The sequence below is a fragment of the Dermochelys coriacea genome, chromosome 19 (genome assembly GCF_009764565.3).
Source record: "Dermochelys coriacea isolate rDerCor1 chromosome 19, rDerCor1.pri.v4, whole genome shotgun sequence".
NCBI classification, from domain to species: Eukaryota; Metazoa; Chordata; order Testudines; family Dermochelyidae; genus Dermochelys; species Dermochelys coriacea.
Genome location: NC_050086.2, coordinates 8,648,550 through 8,669,081, shown reverse-complemented (window position 1 = coordinate 8,669,081; position 20,532 = coordinate 8,648,550). Strand labels below are relative to the sequence as shown.

Below are 20,532 nucleotides of genomic sequence, written 5' to 3'. Positions count from 1 at the left end.
AGTTAAGTCCAAAGCAGACTGCGAAGAGTTACAAAGTGATCTCACAAAACTGGGTGACTGCAACAAAATGGCAGATGAAATTCAATGTTGATAAATTCAAAGTAATGCATATTGGAAAACATAATCCAAACTGTACATTCAAAATGATGGGGTCTAAATTAGCTGTTACTACTTAAGAAAAAGATCTTTGAATCATTGTGGATCGTTCTCTGCAAAACATCTGCTCAAACTGCAGCAGCAATCAAAAAAAAAAACAAAGTTAGGAACCATTAGGAAAGGGATAGATAAGACAGAACATATAGTGCCACAAAATAAATCCATGGTACACTCACACCTTGAATACCATGTGTAATTCTGGTCACCCCATCTCAAAGAAAGATATATAAAAATTGGGAAAAGTACAGAGAAGGGCAACAAAAATGATTAGGGGTATGGAACAGCTTTCGGGTGAGGAGAGATTAAGGCTGGGACTGTTCATCTTGGAAAAGAGACAACTGAGGGGAGATATGATAGAAGTCTATAAAATCATCAGTGGTGTGGAGAAAGTGAATAAGGAAGTATTATTTACCCCTTCACATCTCACACGAACCAGGGGTCACCCAATGAAATTAATAGGCAGCAGGTTTAAAGCAACATAAAGGAGTACTTCTTCACCCAATGCACAGTTCACCTGTGGAACTTGTTGTCAGAGGATGTTCCGAAAGCCAGAAGTATGACTGGGTTCAAAAAAGAATTAGAAAAGTTGATGGAGGATAGGTCCATCAATAGCTATTAGCCAAGATGGTCACGGACGCAACTTCAATGCTCTGGGTGTCCCTAAACCTCTGACTGCTAGAAGCTGGGTCTGGACAACAGAAGATGGCCTGTTCTGTTCACTCCCTCTGAAGCATCTGGTACTGGCCACTATCGGAAGACAGGATACTGGGCTAGATGGACAATTCACACCTGTCCAAGCTATCATTCCAGGCTGTCTGCAGACTCATCTCTCCATCATTTACACTTAGTTCACATTTTTGAGGTAGTGTTGGCAATATAAAAAACTTACCTTTCTGAGTCCTGGCTCAGGGTAAAATATTCACCAGCTTTTGTTTGTAGAGCAATCAGCTTAATGTCTTTTCTGGTTGCATGTTTTAAACTGGTTTCAGAGTAGCAGCCGTGTTAGTCTGTATTCACAAAAAAGAAAAGGAGTACTTGTGGCACCTTAGAGACTAACAAATTTATTTGAGCATAAGCATTCGTGAGCTACAGCTCACTTCATCGGATGCCTTTGGTGGAAAATGCAGAGGGGAGATTGATATACACACACAGAGAACATGAAACAATGGGTTTTATCATACACACTGTAAGGAGAGTGATCACTTAAGATGAGCCATCACCAGCAGCAGGGGGTGGAAAGGAGGAAAACCTTTCATGGTGACAAGCAGGTAGGCTATTTCCAGCAGTTAACAAGAACATCTGAGGAACAGTGGGGGGGTGGGGGTGGGGGTGGGGGGGAGAAATAACATGGGGAAATAGTTTTACTTTGTGTAATGACTCATCCATTCCCAGTCTCTATTCAAGCCTAAGTTAATTGTATCCAGTTTGCAAATTAATTCCAATTCAGCAGTCTCTCGTTGGAGTCTGTTTTTGAAGTTTTTTTGGTTGAAGGATAGCCACCCTCAGGTCTGTAATCGAGTGACCGGAGAGATTGAAGTGTTCTCCAACTGGTTTTTGAATGTTATAATTCTTGACGTCTGATTTGTGTCCATTTATTCTTTTACGTAGAGATTGTCCAGTTTGGCCAATGTACATGGCAGAGGGGCATTGCTGGCACATGATGGCATATATCACATTGGTAGATGCGCAGGTGAACGAGCCTCTGATAGTGTGGCTGATGTGATTAGGCCCTCTGATGGTGTCCCCTGAATAGCTATGTGGACAGAGTTGGCAACGGGCTTTGTTGCAAGGATAGGTTCCTGGGTTAGTGGTTCTGTTCTGTTGTGTGGTTGCTGTATTTGCTTCAGATTGGGGGGCTGTCTGTAAGCAAGGACTGGCCTGTCTCCCAAGATCTGTGAGAGTGATGGGTCATCCTTCAGGATAGGTTGTAGATCCTTGATGATGCGTTGGAGAAGTTTTAGTTGGGGGCTGAAGGTGATGGCTAGTGGCGTTCTGTTATTTTCTTTGTTGGGCCTGTCCTGTAGTAGGTGACTTCTGGGTACTCTTCTGGCTCTGTCAATCTCTATCATGCATTCCTACAACTACAATACCCACCTGCTGAAGTGAAGAAACAGATTGACAGAGCCAGAAGAGTATCCAGAAGTCAGCTACTACAGGACAGGCCCAACAAAGAAAATAAAAGAACGCCACAAGCCATCACCTTCAGCCCCCAACTAAAACCTCTCCAACACATCATCAAGGATCTACAACGTATCCTGAAGGACGACCCATCACTCTCACAGATCTTGGGAGACAGGCCAGTCCTTGCTTACAGACAGCCCCCCAATCTGAAGCAAATACTCACCAGCAACCACACAACAGAACCACTAACCCAGGAACCTATCCTTGCAACAAAGCCCGTTGCCAACTCTGTCCACATAGCTATTCAGGGGACACCATCATAGGGCCTAATCACATCAGCCACACTATCAGAGGCTCGTTCACCTGCGCATCTACCAATGTGATATATGCCATCATGTGCCAGCAATGCCCCTCTGCCATGTACATTGGCCAAACTGGACAGTCTCTACGCAAAAGAATGAATGGACACAAATCAGACGTCAAGAATTATAACATTCAAAAACCAGTTGGAGAACACTTCAATCTCTCTGGTCACTCGATCACAGACCTAAGAGTGGCTATCCTTCAACAAAAAAGCTTCAAAAACAGACTCCAAGGAGAGACTGCTAAATTGGAATTAATTTGCAAACTGGATACAATTAACTTAGGCTTGAATAGAGACTGGGAATGGATGAGTCATTTCACAAAGTAAAACTATTTCCCCATGTTATTTCTCCACCTCACCCCACCCCCCACTGTTCCTCAGATGTTCTTGTTAACTGCTGGAAATAGCCTACCTGCTTGTCACCATGAAAGGTTTTCCTCCTCCCCCCCCGCCCCCCGCTGCTGGTGATGGCCCATCTTAAGTGATCACTCTCCTTACAGTAAAAAGAAAAGGAGTATTTGTGGCACCTTAGAGACTAACAAATTTATTAGAGCATAAGCTTTCATGAGCAACAGCTCACTTCATCGGATGCATTTGATTTGTTAGTCTCTAAGGTGCCACAAGTACTCCTTTTCTTTTTGCAAATACAGACTAACACAGCTGCTACTCTGAAACCTCTCCTTACAGTGTGTATGATAAAACCCATTGTTTCATGTTCTCTGTGTGTGTATATATCAATCTCCCCTCTGTATTTTCCACCAAATGCATCCGATGAAGTGAGCTGTAGCTCACGAAAGCTTATGCTCAAATAAATTTGTTAGTCTCTAAGGTGCCACAAGTACTCCTTTTCTTTTTATGTTTTAAACTGAAGCACCCAGGGGAGTCAGGTTGATTTGTGACAGTAGTGGAGTTTTTGTGGTGGGGAGAATTACAAATGAGTTGCACTCAGATTTAAATCATGGACAATTATTTTAAAATTCTCAGGCTTAGCATTTTTTAAAAATTCCTTTTCAAAATTGGTTCTTTGATCAGTTTAATTAGTAACAGCCCTTTGTAAATGACAAAGTGTTTCCCAGGCAGGGCTGGCTTTATAGTACCTAAAGAGCTACAAGTTGCCAAAAGAAGATCACTATCAGATGCATCCAGTGAAGTGAGCTGTAGTTCACGGAAGCTTATGCTCAAATAAATGTTAGTCTCTAAGGTGCCACAAGTACTCCTTTTCTTTTTGCAAATACCAACTAACACGGCTGCTACTCTGAAACCTATCAGATCAGAGTGTCCTCTTCTCCTATTTCTGTGCCAGAAAGAGAAATCAAGCTGGCCTGCCAGTTGCAAATTTTCTTAAGGCCCTCAGAAGAGTGGACCCCAAGTGGTCACTATCTTTTTTTGTGCTTAAAGCCAGCTCTACACGCAAGTCTGTATTAACCCTCTTTTAATACAATGCCATGGGCGTAATTTAAACCCATTGAACCAAGTGAATTCAGACTCAGAGGTTAATACTGTATAGTCAGTTCACCCTCTGTTGTGCCTGGGTATTCCAGTGTGTGGCTTGTGCTACAACACTGAGGCTGGGCAAGTTGAAGGATGGGGGTCAATGCTTTTTAGAGTTCTATCATGTGCATCGTTATATAGGGGCTTTTGCGCAGGTGAATTATTAGATCAATAGGCTATACCGCCTTCTGCCGAACCATTGCTGTCTACTCTGTTAACTAATGTTTAGGAACGCTTTAACATGTAGATCATGGAAACAATAGGCCATAGAGTGTGTAACAATGCAGCTTCTGTGTATGTACCCAGTGGGCCTGTGAAAAATCCTTGGGAAATTTTTGTTGAATTACTGCACACCCACAACAGTCACTCATGCAAAACCAAATAGCTTGTGGTTGCTTTTAAAATTTATTTTTCTCAAAAAAAAAAAAAAAAAAGCCAAAGTCTGTAATCTACATTATGGATTGCAACATTTCAGTTGTTTTTTAAAAAGTCTATCTTTAAAGAAAAGCAGCCCCCCACACACAAAATATCACTAGTTTTTCATTCTCTTCCTGTTTGAACCTCTTCTAATTTAAAAATAGAACTGATTTTTCTCCCCATCCCATCATTTGTAAAAAAAAATAAATAAGTGTTCCCAAACTGAGAACCCAGCACAAATATGGCTGCTGAGTTAAAATCCCTGAAAAGAGGGATTCAGCTGGAAACTGACAAACTCTGTCAAGTTGCTAGAACACATCAATTTTTTTTAAAAGCATATCACATTCATACCCTGTTCTATCTGAATCCACGTCTATGTATCTGATTGGGAATCAGAAAGGCCAGTGAAGTCTGAATACAGTTTTGTTACTTCACATGTTATTCCTCATGCTAAAAATATAAAAAGATACAAGCATAACAAATCCAAGAATGAAGCATAGTTATAGCCTTTACATCCAGATCTTTCATTTTCATCACTACTGATCACTGCAGGAGAGGAAAAGAAAGCCCACCAAACTGCTCATGACTCATCAAGGACACTGTAAATAAAGGAGTGTGCATCTTTTGACTCATCTAAAGGGTATTTTTGCCACTTGTTGCCACTTAACTTCTACAAAGAAAATAAGACTCTTCATGTTTCTGCTGATATGATGCCATCACATTGTTAGATCAGCCATACAAAGGTGCTCAGCATTTTATTTTTTCCTTCTAATAAAAGAAAATGTGGCCAGTTACCCACATAATCCTTGGTTTCAACTCCACGCGTAGTCACTATTCCAGTGCCAGTCCTCCTCTGGTAAAGAGTCACAGGTCTATGTGAACAAAGAGTTTGGTTGTCAAGTCTCATTCTTCAAGGAGAGTGATCTCCCATAGGTAGGGCCAAGGTCCACAGTCATCTGTTCTGCATATGGATGTCCACTGGTATGATAGCTATTGTTGTGGGTTTGTTAGCATTGTTACTGTTCTGTCCAAAAGCCGGTGGAGTCTTGGCTTTGGTGCTTGTGGGTTCTAGCTCTCGTTTTTCCCTCATGCGTCTGTAAAGAGAAATTAAAATTAAAATTTCCTCATCGTTTCCTTCTTGTCCAGGAATGGTCTTTACCATTCTAAGTACTGTCTGGGGAAAAATGGCAAGAATCATGGTATGTTGAACATCAAGGATGAAATCCCGGCCACACTGAAGTCATTGGAAATCCCTGCCATTTTAGTTAACGGAGTCAAGATTTCATCCCAAGATTTTAATTGAAACCCAGTGTTACTAATGGTTCCTCAGTGTGTTGATGAGAGTTTTAGATTCACACCCTACTCCACTTTCTGCCACAAAACTGCCAGAATAAGCAGCTTTTTGATGCCCACTCTGCTAAACTCGGGCAATGAGTTCCAAAGAACAGGGTCCAACATCAAAAATCTTCTGCTGCCTGCTCCCAAGAGTTAATCCTTGAGGACAGGTTTCAGAGTAGCAGCCGTGTTAGTCGGTATCCGCAAAAAGAAAAGGAATGCTTGTGGCACCTTAGAGACTAACAAATTTATTTGAGCATAAGCTTTGCTCAAATAAATTTGTTAGTCTCAAAGGTGCCACAAGTACTCCTTTTCTCCTTGAGGACAGACAGTGAAGGCATTACAGCTGGCTAACCGCTCTGGGGGATGGGGAAGAGGAGGAAAAGACCAGTACAGCAGGTTGAAAAAATGAGTAAATTGTTTTTTGAAAAATTTGCAAAGTTGTTACTGTTTTGCAGGGTATAAAATGGATCTCCCTCCACCAGTTTTTACAAGTTTACTTTCTGAAAAAGGCCATTTTTCAAATAAATTTTTTTAGTTCCAAAAATTTCAGCGAGGACCCAAGTCATTTAGGGATTTATAGATAATTAGCCCCGAAAGCAAACAGGAAGCCCATCTGCCCTGTCTAACATATGGGCATCTGTATCCTCCACTGAGACAAAAGGCAGCAGGCTTCTGTCACCAGAGGTACAAAAAGACAACCGAAGACACAAACTCCTTCAGGATTCATGAAGATGAACTGGTTCACTTAAGTTGCCTCATCTGGAAGAAGTAGGTAACCAGAAGTCAGCATATGCCAGAAAATGGTAGACAAAGCCTGGAGCTGGCATGCAAAAAGCCTCTGCCGGACTTGCATTCATTTACGCTTTTTGTATCTTGGAAAGCAACAATGTAAAAACAGACAAATCCCTTGGACTCTCCTGCTTGGAGCAAAATGAAACTAAACTGATTTATGGTCAGTTTCAGTTTGCTGCTGTGCTACACAGAGCACATGGAGTGGAGCAGCAGGGGGCAGGAAGGGCCAGCAATCAGGATGAGAGGGAAAGGAAATGGAACTAGGAAGGAGGAGGATGGGGAAGTTACATTTCTGTTTCTTGTAGAGTCTTTCATGAAAACTGCATCTAAAACAGTTATACAGACTTAAATACAGCAGAATAGCAGAAGGAGAGAGAGACATCAAGAGGCATATGCAAAAGGAATTTAAAATGTTTTGTTCTGAAGTTTGAGATATCAGAAAGCGTGGCTGAGACACGAAGATACAGGAGGTGCAGAGGAGAAGGCAGGACAGCAAGGAAACCAGTGCTAGTGGAGTGGAAAGAACAGAAAAAGACAAGATCCTCAAGGTCGCGAGAGAAAATGGTTATGATGTCTGAAATTTCAAATGAACAGTCAGGAATATGTACTGTAGTTTTAGTCCTTGGAATTTCGGCAATTAAGTCCTTGAAATGGCCTGCGAGATAATACAGCGTAGACCTGAGAAATTCTAAGCACATGGCAGTGATTTTGGTTTATCCTGTCTAACCTGAGCTATATAAAAGAAATTAGGAAAAAAACCATGTACCTGTTATACATTTTCAACATGAGCAGAACCGCTGTGAATATAATAATCACTCCAACTACGATGGCAGCTATGATTGCTCCGGAACCTACAAGTGAGGGGAAAAAAAGACTGAGTATATTTTGTTTAAATAGCTTGTATTGTATTGTTTGAATAAGACTTTGCCCGGTTAATTTAAATTGCATACTTAAAAGAGAAAAAGATTTCCAAAACTTGTTTTCATTTTTATTTTTATTCAGGAACAATGGTGGTTTGAGGTGCAAACTCTGCAGGCAAAGGCTTAACTCCAAACGTTGTGGCACTGAATTAGGGCTTAAGAACTAGAGCGTAAAACTGACTAGAAATAAAACAAACTGACTGGTCTGTTTTCCTCACCCTTGCTGAAGGAAATAAAATATGTAAACAAACCCATTGAGAGACAGTCTGGTCCAGTGTGTGGGGATTCAGGAGACCGGTTATATAACCTTGGGCAAGTCACTTCCCTTCTCTGTGCCTCTGTGTTCCCTTCCACCCTTTGTTTTATCTGTAAACTTTTTGGGGTAGGAACTCTACCTTAGGTCTGGTCTATGCTGGCAGGGGAGAGGAGAGGAGGAGAATTGATTTAAGTTACTCAACTTCAGCTACGTGAATAACGTAGTGGAAGTCAACATACTTAGATCTACTTACCGCAGCATCTTCACTGCGGTAGATCGACTGCTGCCGCTCCCCCCATGCTTCTCGCTCCTGTGGAGTATCGGATTGGACGAGAGAGCACTCGGCAGTCTATTTATCACGTCTTCACTACCTTCGCTCCGGAGGGAAGTGTGGACATGCCCTTTGTGTGGGTACGTCTACACTGCAGCTGGGAATGTGCTTCCCAGCTTGGGAAGATGGATACACGATAGCTAAAAGTGGCAGTGTAGCTGAGCGTAGCGTGAGTAGTGGCTCAAGCTAACCACCTGGGTTTCAGGTGGGTTTGTACTCAGGCGGCTAACCTGAGCTGCCACCTGTGCTATCCCTGGCTACTCTGCTATTTTTAGCACTTTCTGGGGCAGAGCTAGTGCTCCCAGTTGCAGTGTAGACACACCCCAAGAATCTGTGTGATGCCCAGCACAATGAGGCTATGATCTGTGCTGGGCAGAAAGTTAAGCACATACTTAAGTCTTTGGAGGATCGGGCTCTACGTATCACAAGTTCTTCATTATAATCTTCATACTAGAGGGCAGGTGACTAGACTTTGTGCCTGGGCTAGTAAATTCTGCAAGACTAGCAAATGATGTTGAGTAAATTAGATTTAATAAAAACAATTAATAAAAAAATAAGTTATCAATAACTGAAGACTTTTTTCCTTATTTCAAGTAGCCAGTGTCTATTTAATAGCTGAAAGCATCAAAACAGACATCAAAAATCTAGTACAATTGCATTTAAACAGGACCTTCAAGACCGACACTTTTTTAAAAAAAGCTCACTGAAATCCATTTTATTCTATTTAAATGTTGATTATCTTTAGGAGGATGAATTTTCAAAGGGTGATGTGGCAGTTTTGTACAAGTCCCTTGTTTAACAATGTTTGCACATGGGAATGTTTTCGGACATCTTTTCAAAATCTTCCCCAGACACGATGCATTTAAAATGCAACTCAAATATATCCATTGTCACCATATTTTTCTTACTCTGATAAAGAATTTCTTCTTGAGACTTTGTGGTCACATTTGTTGGAGACAAGGTATTATTGCCCAGTGGTGCAGCTGTCGTCATCTTGACTCCAGCTAGACAAAGAAAGAAGAATGATTTTAAAAAACAAACAAACAAACACTGAAATAGCTACTGTCAGCGCTCATTTGAAATAACTGGACAATTATCCATTAGAAATTTGGGTCTTAACCAAGAGCCAGATTGTAAATCACCTTACACCATGAATAGTTCTATTGAAATGAATGAACCAATTGCCGAGTAAAGTACGGTACCTTGCATGGAATTTTGGCCCCACTGATGCCATGGGGAGTTATGGCACCACTGAAGTCCATGGCAAGATTTCACCCAGTGTGAGTAAGGATACTCTTCTAACCCCAAGTAAGCTATTCACCTTAAAATGTACAGTGCTCAGCACTGCTGATACACGGAATAAAGTAAGCAAATTCCATATATACCAAAGGTGCAGTTTTACCATTCCACAGTACTGAGTTTCAGAGGAGAAACATTGGCATAAACTGGAAACAAGTGGCAACAGGCAACCAAACTACAAAGACAGTGAGTTTCAAAGTCCACCTTGCAGTTTGGCCTAGAACTCCTGATATTTGGAATAGCAAAAGAATCAGGCCATAACCTTGGCACAGTGACAATTCTGATCTTGAAAGTGGAAAACACAGGAGGGTTCTCTATTATCATGAACAATTGTATTCTGCAGTACTTGTCCAAACCACTACCACTTGAAATAGTGATACAGCAATCTTTAGGGCTTTGTTTTGCATATAAAGGGAGAACAACTGGAAAAGAATAGAAGATTCTCATATATGCCATACACAGTATTCCTCATTGATTTGCACCAATGACTGGGAGACTCAGGGCAGGTCTACACTACGGAGCAAAGTCGACCTAAGTTATGCAACTCCAACTATGTGAATAACATAGCTGGAGTTGACATACCTGAAGTCGACTTATTATGGTGTCTACACTGCGCTGGGTCAATGGGAGAAACTCTCCCATTGACTTACCTTATGGTTCTCGTTCCAGTGGAATACCGGAGTTGACAGGAGAGCAATTGGTAATTGATTTAGCGGGTCTTCACTAGAACTGCTAAATCGAGCCCCAGTGGATCAATCGTCACATGTCGATCCCCTGGTTAGTGGAGACGAGCCCTCAGTCAGGAGTACTAAATTTTGTGATTCAGTAAATGAACAAAGAGACTATTTTAAAAAGGCTACTGCATCCGCAAACGAACTTTGACAATTGTATCAGTTTTGATTATTTGTGCTAAATCTCTGTAGTAAACGTTCCGTAATGTCAATGAAGCCTTAGGAGATTTCGCCCCACTAAATCTTTGCTGACAAGTGAGGTAAGGCGAGATTTGTGAGAATGATTAGGTTTGGGGTTGGCAAACAGGAGAATGCATGAGATTATACAGCATGTATTTATGATAATAAATAAAATACTTTGCACTCTCTGTCTTTTAGAGTTCTCTCAGGGGAGGGGAAGAAAAAAACCTTTATGCCAAAGGAAGATTTAAATCTTCAAATTACTTTCTTTATCCTAGGTGGAAAAAACCCCATGACTGTAATTAAATCACATTACAGTCAATTATGATCCCACAGATGGCACATCCTACAACAGAGCCACAATGACAAAGTGAAATGAGGTACGCAATCCAGCACACTCTTACTAATACATCTGAAGTGGGACAGGACATGTGTGTGTGACTGGATCGATTGTGGGAGTTTGGTTTGCTTCTTTCTACTTCATGTGGTAGCATTCTCAGGGAAAACATATAGTCTGTACATGCTAACGTAGGAAACGCTTTATAGCCCCGTCAGCGTTCTGTGTGTTACTAGTAACCTTAGCCATTAAAATAATCCTTCAACAGTGGAAGGATCCGACCACCACTTCATAGAGACCACAAAATCTATTTCAGCTCTTTGATTTAAAGATATAATGCCCTCCAACCTATCATAATTAAATCATTCCTCAGTGCTTGATGCTCGGGTTGAATCTCATCTATACTGATCAGGATTGTGCCTTACTCATTTTCTTACACTCCACTGGGATATTGTACACTTTATGGGCAAGTTCTTGGTATCTGTTTGCTTCGTGTCATGTAAAATTAAAGCTAACCCAGAGCCCAATATAGGGCTTTTTTAAATGGAGAGAAACCAACTAGTAAGATGGGGAAAACGATAAGTTGCACAGCTTTACCACACACACAACCAGCCAACTAACAAGTAAAGACAAATGCTAATCTAGGACTATCTTGGCCACTGAGGCTCCTTGAAGATCTCTCTTCCCCTCCCACACTATCCTCAAAAAGCTTTGCAGAAGCAGAATCTACCAAAGAAAGAAACTGCAAACACCAGGTGCAGTTTCTGGGAAGAGAAGCGGGGTCATGACTCAAATCGCCTTTGCTGTAGCTGGGTTCCATCTCTTAGGAAAAAAACTGGGCCATAATTGAGTCTCCACTCATGAGGCCAGGAGGCTCCAGTTAACTCACATTTTTGCCTTGACAACAATCCTTTGTACTGCTACAGCACCTTCCATCTGTGGAGCTTGACTGCATCATTGCAAAACCATAGATCCACTTCTGCCCCCTTCCTTACCTCCTGAAAGCAGAGGTCAGGTTTGCCATCATTAACAGAGCAGGAGGCTGTACTGCCTGCTGCATTTGTGGTCAACAGTGGCACCAAGCGGAACACAAATCCCTGAACCTGGGTCTTGGCAGGAGCAGAAAGGCTCTTCCTGCCATTGAAGGAAGAGGAGTGAAAAGAGCAGAGCCGCAATGGTAAAAGGGGCTGGGCAGTAGGCTTAGAGAGACTGTTAACACATGGTCATTGTTCTGTGGGTGCATCGAGAACATACTATACTGGCACAGTATTCAGTTGACAAGTTGTCACTGGATGCCAGGAGCTAGGGAGCTCACTATCACCATGGGAACCTACAGGGTATGTATGCTCCCCAGCACACAGCTGACTGTGGTTCTCCTAGTCTGCTATCCCAGTGATGCACTGGGCCACGAGAAGGCAATGAAGCACAACTGCAGTAACCTGGATTGCGTATATAGACCTGGCGAACAAAGGCTGCTGTTTTCATCTATGATAGAAATAGGTATCAATCATTTCCTGCAAATAGACGATCATGTCTTTGATGGATAACTTTTTATGTATGCCATGTTTTAGGGGGGATGGAGATTTGTATTAATACTGCATTGAGCTGGCATCCATGTGTGTGTTACATCCCTTTCTGCTTAATGGAATCAGAATAGTTAAACTTTATAGCATATGCCCTATAGTGCTAGCAGCAAATAATGATTCTCCTTTAGTAGTTAAATAATGAGAACCTGGACCAAGATTATGAAAACTGGAGCCTAGAGTTAGGCTCCCAAGTAAGTGATCTTCAAAAGTATGGAGCACCAGGCTCAACGGGAGCTGCTGGATTCTCAGACGTTTTGAAAATTAGGCCAGTTGAGAGCCTAAATAGAGATTTAGGAGCCTAACTTTAGGCACGTAAGGTGAAATCCTGGCCCCAGTAAAGTTCATGGCAAAACTCCCAATGACTGCAATGGGGCCAGAATGTCACTCTGATTTTTGAAAACCTTGGCCTTTGGCTGGTGGAGCCGGAGGATCTGAGTTCTGTCCTTATTAAGTACTAATTGGCCAGTATGTGCACCACAGTGAGAGCTCATAGTCATGGATTTGTTACAATAGTAAAGAGTTCTATTAATAGTATTTTTAATAAACTGAGAATGGGAATTCAGAAGGTTACTGGCAGAGGGGAAGCGGGCGGCTGCTTTTTCCAATGTTTGCCCCAGCGCGAAAAGTTAGAATCGCAAGGTTGTTTCAGTCAAATGGTTCAACTCTCTTTGGTCAAAAAAAAAAAAAAAAATGAAAATAACTCTGTTCCAGAATCCATAACTGGGTCATTCTGCTCTGACTGAATGGTTCCTTTGTGTAACCAAGGCCAAGTTACTTTTGTAACATGATGATTTAGTCTGGTCATAGATCTTTTCACCCTGAAAGAAGGATTTTGGATCAAAAGCTCCCCCAGTCCTCGTCCATGGAGTTTTGCAACTCTTCAGCTAAAACCTGACAGCTCAGTGTCACAAAGATAGTGTAGCTTCCCCACAAAGCTGCATTTGTCGTCACCGCCTGCCCCCCATTTCTATTTCAATTAAAGGTGTTGCTTAGCACTATGTGCCTGTTTAATGAGAAACCTGCACAAGGCATCTCAGGCATTTGCTTTGCTCTCATTTCAGGATGACAGCCCTGAGAGCATGGTGGGAGTCAGGCATTACAGCTGGGGGAAAGCTGAGCAAATATTTCCTTAAGGGCCCAACTCAGGAAAAGTCATGCCCAGCTTTCACCAATTAGCAGATTGTTCATGACTACAGAAACACACGTTCCAGGGCCTTCGGAGTGCAGACCAGATGGGTAATTTTCTTGGACTGTGTACCAAGAATGCCAAACAATCGCCCATGAGAGAGGGTTGGACATTTCGGAGGATTGGTAACAGGATCTTGCATCTGTCAGTTCTTGGTCACTAGTTCAAATCCATACCAGTAATTTACCAACTGGCCACTCAATCTGCCTCGGGTAGATAGAGGGCTGCTGGTGTACAGGCATTTATGGGGCCAGATTCATCTGTGATCTAAGTGAGTGAAACCCCATTGTGGTCAATGGGATTGTGCTTGTTTAGAGCAGGGATGAATTTTGTCTACGGGGCACAGCTAGCTTTCAAACAATCATACCAAGGACTCCATGTGAAAATAAAGTTATGTCATAACTTCGTTTCCATATTGCTACCATAAACCTGCTGAACATACAGGTTGTAAATCCTGTTGGAGAGGTACAGTATTCTGAGCACAGGAGTGGGAGCAAGCAACTCTAGAGGGCTAATCACGGTCTGCCAGAGTCTCTTGGAGAAACCTCTCTGCTTAGTTTCTCAGCTGTGAAACAGGGAAGAGTTCTACTGAGTTGCACAATTGGGTGTCATCCATCCAGTCCCAACTTCTGGCAGTCAGAGGTTTAGGGACACTCAGAGCATATAGCTGTGTCCCTGACCATCTTGGCTAATAGCTATTGATTTCTAGCCACGTAATCTTTAGACCACACTGGCCCATAATATATGATCTAAACACCACTGAATTTAACGGGAATCTTTCCATCGACTTTAGGTCCTAATCCAGAGCTCACTGATTTGTCTATAAAGTGCTTTGAAGATGAATAGCACTGGGTAGATGCTATGTAACAAACGTTCTATGGTTTGCACTATTATCAACATTCATTTTAAATGCTCCCTTCACTACACACACAAGACTGTACCTCATTCTGTACATGCACACACCTGTCTGGGTTCCTGAGTGCTGCTAATTATGTGTAATTCTACAGATAAAAGGGACCACAGATTGTCGAAATATTTCCAGATGTTCATTAGGTGGATGCAAACATAACCAGCAGAGTGAAACCCCTGGAACGTTTCCATTTAAATCAACTTTGCAGATACAGTAATTGGTTGTTTTGGCAACTGACTGCAATCCATCCATTTATAAAACCTTCCCTGTTCCTCTCAGCCCCAGCATTGCAAGCTAAACGGATATGCTCATCTACAAGAGCATCAGGGTTGGAGCTAACCAGCCAAACAGCTACTGCTACTACCTGAAACACCTGGTGAGGACAGAAGAGGGTGTTGGGAAAATATATAGGGTTTGTTTGCATGCTTCCATAAGAGCTTAAGTTCGAGAGCTGACTTCCTGCTATGGAAAGGCAGGTCCTGCTTGGAGAGAGATGCAGACTTCAGCACTTAGCAACCCAGGAAAAGGGTGTCATGATGTCAGACACTAATAATGGAAAGGTTCAAGAGTGCCTGTTGGCTCCAGTCCCTATTTAAAATGCTGTACTATAGCCAGACATTCAGCTGGCTATCAAAGCAGCCATTTTATCTGTATTACCTGCAAAAATATTTATACTTCTGTAGCAGCTGCGGTCTGGGGGTCTCAAAGCACAATGGATTAATCTTTCCAGCTCCATTGGGTGCTTGTTAATAACCTCATCTAACGTGGGGAAACCTGAAGCTGAGATTAGTGACCTCAGTTGTGCTGCTGGTCACTGGCAGGGTTGGGAAGAACATGAGAAGTGCTGACTTCTGGATTTGCTATTCTGGAGCTTCCCCCTGCTCTCGCTGATGTCAATGGGGCAAGATCAAGCACTTAAGAATGGCCATACTGCTTCAGACCAATGGTCCACCTGGCCCAGTATCCTGTCTCTGATAGTAACTGGCACCAGATGCTTCAGAAGGAGTGAACAGAACAGGGTTATTTACTGAGTGAGCTACCCCCCGTCATCCAGTCCCTGCTTCTGGCAGTCAGAAGTTTAGGGACACCGAGAGCATGGGGCTGTGTCCCTGACCATATTGGCTAACAGCCATTGATTTCTAGCCACTTAATCTCTAGACCACACTGGCCTGTAATACGTGATGAAAGAAAAACCACTGAAAGCATTAGACCAAGCTAAACAGTAGTCTGTGTGACTGTGTTAATAAAGAAAACTGGATCAATGGCCATGTCACAGCTGGTAGGAAGGCAAACATTCTCCATAACTTTCAATCAGATTTAGGCTCCTAAGTGTCTAAATCGCTTCTGAGAATGGGATTTGGCTCCTTTACATGGGTACTTTCCACATTGTAATCAGAGCTGTTGAAGCAGTGCAGTCTAGGAAGCAACACTTTTAATGTGATTGAACTGAAATCATTTATAGCTGCACCCCTGCGAGTGCAAAGGGGGCTCCAGGAAGCTAAAGATGGGGGGGTATCTCCCTCACTCCATTGATCAGTAAGCAGGAAGCATTAGTCACAATGTATACAGGCTAAGATTTGCAAAGAAGCCTAGGAGAGTTATGCACTCAAATCAATTAGGGGTTGGTGTTTTTCACTTCCATAGGCCCACTGAAAGTCCCAGCCCCACACATTCAGTCATTCCTGGCTGTTGGGTGGCCAATTAGAAATGAGTTCAGCAAGTCTCAGTCCAATTCCCTGTGGAAAGGTGCCCATGTCACAAATCCACCACCATGCTTGACCCTCCACCAGAGAGGCCAAGGACTCAGCTGGCCATAGAAACCAAACTACCCTCCCCCTCTAGGTCAGAGCTGGGGCTCGAAGTGTTTGGTGGATAAGCAGGCTTTTGTCTCCATCAACCCCCTACCTTTCGGAAGCAGCCGCATTCACTGGCATGCAGCGCTGACGTTCAGCATTATTGGCTAAGGAGCTCTCCCCTGAGTTACAGGTTTTATCTTCTTTGAGGGAATCGATCAAGTGTTCGTGGCAAGATCTGACAACGCAGGAGGGGAAAAAGAGGTTTCTAAAAAACATCACAAAATCAATTTTTCTTCCCCCATAAACCGACAGGCCATCCAACCTCAATCCAAATAAGCCCAACTGCCTGTTCAATCATGCACCCCCCCAGGACAATTTACAACAACAAAACCTGCCATAACAGCTGGGCCCGCTGCCCAAGTTTTAAGGCAAAATAAAAACACAATGTGCTTTTGTGAAAAAATTTACCTTTGGAGGATCTTCGGAGAGAAGAGGAAGGAAAAAAATAAAATCTAGGCTCAGATTAGCCTGCAGGAGCTATTGCATAAGTGTGGCTTCAGGCAAACAATACAACTATGTATTAAGTGTTTGCCCTGATGTCAGACCAGCGCCTTTACATGAACATTTGTGTGTCTCAGGCTCTGGCATGAAGCCCTCCAGGCTTAGCCTTGTTTAACACACATTAAGGAGCACTTCTTTTCCTTGCTGAGGCGGAGTGATAATCACATTCAACTACAGGTGGTTTCTGCATCCAGCAGCAGCGTTAAAAAAAACAAACAAACAAACACCAAAACCCACCTGTACAGCCTGAGGACAAGAGCCAGCAAAGCATTGAAAGCCCTCAGCTCCTATTTGATCAATCACCCTGCAGCCTCTGACCCTAGTTCTGTTGTACGAGCCCACAGCCAGGGCCTGACTATCCCCTTTCTCGGTTTAAATCGTTATTATGGACAGGATTTTCAAAAGGAGCCCAGCACCCAAATTTCATGGAGAGTTGGGCCCCCAATTCCCTTAGGTTCTCTTGAAAATCCCAGTCCTCAGTAGTAATATTTGAACATTTGAAGTAGCTGAGGGCGTGCCTTTGAAATCTGGTGCTTTTCTAATGCCCGCCTCACCGTAATTGCTAGACACAACAGCAGTGGTGCTCAAACTTTTTTTTTTCATGGACCACTTGAAAATTACTGAGGGTCTCGGCGGACCACTTAATGATCTTTCCAAATGTTGTTTGTACCGTTAGCTAACTACTGTGAAGCGCTTTGGATAAAACCCATAATAATAAACAATGGTTTTTTGTTCTACAAATAAAAGCACACAATTCCTATTTTAATATCAGTAGTCTTATCTTTCTAATGTGATGGATGTGCCCTCTCTCCCCGGCCGCGGCAGCCTCTGAGCTGGGGCTGGGAAGGAGGGGGTCTCTCCCCCACCACAGCAGCTACAGAGCTGGGGCTGGGATAGAGGGCCATCTCTCCCCATCAGCCGCAGCCCTGGAGCTGGGGAAAGTCACCTCTTTCTCTGGCCGCCACAGCCCTGCGCATCCCAAAATTCCCCCCACCCCCTCCTCTCACCCCACTGCCCCTTCCCAACTACCCCCTATTCCCCCCAAGGCCACCACCTCACCTTATATGTGCATCTTCTCCAGGGTCCAGGCACCTAATTAGTGGAGCTATGCCTGCGCGGCTCCATTAATTAGGTGGGTGGCCCTTCATTTTCTTGTGCGCGGCCAACCAGGCACGCACCTTAGAGGGAAACTATCCGTGGACCACCTGGGTGGAGCTCGGAGACCACAGTTTGAGAACCACTGCACCACAGATATCATTAAGAGAGACATTTATTCTATCTGATCACGCACCAAGCTCTTGCTCCTCCTCATGTAGAGCTACTTTCTAGGGAGATCAAATCAGGCAGATTGCCCTCTAGAGGGTTACCTAAGAGAAAAGGAGTGATGGTAAAAGACAAAGGAATATGGGTGGGAGCAGTGGTGTTTTGACACAGAGACTGAAGTGCTGCCCAGGAAGCCACTCTAGTCTCCCACTCACACCAGATCCACAGCATAAAGGGCCTGATCCAAAAAAATCAGCTGCATTCTGGGATGGGCAATTCCCAGGAGGATGTATGGTAGATGGAGGTTGTCACAGGAAAGGCCCAGTTTAGGCATCATGCACTCAGTCTGCAGAGGCGTCAGTGCCCTCAACTCTCCTTGGAATCTACGGGAACCTCACTGTTAAAAAAAAAAAAAAATCATCAGGCCACAGGTTGTCTAAAGCTGGGCTCCCAAAACGAGGATGCATCCAAAAGAAGAGGCCACTTCTGAAAACTTGGGCTCAATTGACTTGCCCAAGGCCACTGACGGAGTCAATGTCACAACCAGGATTGGAATGCAGGATTCCCAGTTCCCTGCGTCTGTCTAAAGCACTGAACCACACACTCTGCCCCTTCCTCCCTGTGTGAATACTTGCTCTTTATTCTTAACCTGTACAACAGTAGCACCTGGAAGGCCCAGCTGAGATCAGGGCCCCACTGCGTCAGGCCCTGTACATACACACAGTAAGAGACAGACCCTGCCTTGAGGAGTTAACAAGCTAAATAGACGAGACAGAAAGGGTGGGAGAATGGAAGCATCATCCCCATTTGACAGGTGGGAACTGAGGCAGAGCTGCCTGGCTGCACCCCCGCCAACAACAGCAGGGACGGGAGCCACTTACGGAGACGGGGAGCTGCCCAGGGTGCTAGAAATAGGTGAAGAAGAAAGAGGTTCTTTCTAGCTGTTGGCACTGCAGGTCCCTGTAATGAAATGGGTCCCTACACAATTATCCACTGTCCCATGTTGGTAGGCTAGGTAGAACAGGGCCATCTCAGCGGGCACACCAGGAAGCACTGAACCTGATGGGAGCCTAATTCCAGACACACAGGGTTAGAACCCCCACAGCCCCATCCCTTCAGCCACGCTCCTCACCTCCTGCATCGGACCTGTGGGCAGCCCAGGACCCTGCCTCCTCCTCAGCCCCTTTTGTGCCCAAAGAGGCCCAGCAAGGCCCCACTATCAGCAGAGCATGGAGTGTGGGAAAGTGGAGCAGGAACTGCATCATGGTTGGATGGTTTTGATGACGGTGCTTGGTGGTCCCTGAGAGACCAGGTTTCTATTCTTGGCTCTGCCTCTGCCACTGATTTCCTGTGTGATCTTGGGCGAGGCCTCCATTCCTCAGCCATCACACAGGGATGATGATAACCCATTTGCAGTAATGGGGGCCGTAAAGAAATATTTGGAAAGAGAACGAAAGTCTGATGCTATAAAGAGATTCAAAGGGTGGGGAAGGAGAATTTCTGGTACCCTTCCTACACGCACAACTGATCATCCATGCAGGGCCCTGGTGCAATCTGGCCCATAGTTTTTATTAGTGAACTGCTACTGGTGTATAGATCACAGAACTTTGATTTTCTGTAGACCCTGTAAAAAGTAGTTATTTTAAAAAAATTCATAATTCAAAAGCATTTCCTCCATATTTAATAAGTGTATAAACTGTTTCTAATAATTGCAAGCCCAATAAAATGCAGCTGGGGTACCTTTTATTTCCTATGATGCTTTGTTTGATGCCAACCAAACCCATACACAGCTATAGCAGGCTTTAATCTATGGATCTACCTACCTACATATCCACACAACAATTTACAACACATGGGATACATTTCTGAATGCCATCAACTTCAGTTGGAAGGTCCTAAGTATCTTGAACTCACACTGCAGTCAATGGCTGTTGAGGGCCCTCAGAAGCTCAGAGCAGCTGCTCAGCACCTTGCAGTATCAGGGCTTCATTCTCTTTCCAAACATCTCCCTCGGTACTTGTACGGAACTCAGTAACATAGTATTTGAGTTCATCATAAACAACTCATTTAGCCTCATGCAACCTTTGGGAAGTCTCCCTATACTAGCTGCGGCAGCAAGGTACATTAAAAAACACTGAAGTGAGTTGAATTTATTATTAATTACTATCATTATTAGCTAGCTAACTAGGTGACTGGAAAATGGAAAATTATGTGCGCTATTTTATGGCTTGAATGACTGAATTACATAACCCCCAGCCAATGCCCGTCACTAAGTCCGGTAATTTTGTCAAGTGTCCGTCGCGCAACATGGTAGTGCTGACCCCTGGCTGGAAACTGAACCCAGATCTTCTGAGTTCGAGATCACCCTACAAAGTTCACACCGCTCAAATAAATCTTCCTCCTGGGCCAAAGGGAGACTTCCACTGCCAAGATCAACTGTTCAAGGTGTCCGTTGAGGCTGAGCTCAAATGCTTTGTGCTCAAAGATGATTGGGGAG

General features: G+C 43.6%; 1 protein-coding gene across 6 annotated transcripts in view; it reads right to left on the bottom strand.

Moving 5' to 3' along the window:
* Positions 1-4,882: 4,882 nt before the first annotated feature.
* The window catches only part of RCAN3 (RCAN family member 3), an 82,458-nt gene continuing 66,808 nt past the window's right edge, over positions 4,883-20,532 (bottom strand). For 2 of the 6 annotated variants that reach the window (XM_038377659.2, XM_043506042.1), the window contains exons 7-9: positions 9,095-9,190; positions 7,446-7,530; positions 4,883-5,643 (exon numbers count right to left, since the gene is read on the bottom strand). In XM_038377659.2, coding sequence (XP_038233587.2) covers positions 5,502-5,643; positions 7,446-7,530; positions 9,095-9,190 — 323 coding nt within the window. In that variant the 3' untranslated portion in view covers positions 4,883-5,501. Of the gene's footprint in view, positions 5,644-7,396; positions 7,531-9,094; positions 9,191-16,320; positions 16,477-17,892; positions 18,140-18,250; positions 18,433-20,532 lie in introns of those variants that run through there. The other 4 variants (XM_043506043.1, XR_006278229.1, XR_006278230.1 and 1 more) reach the window with 4 other exon arrangements.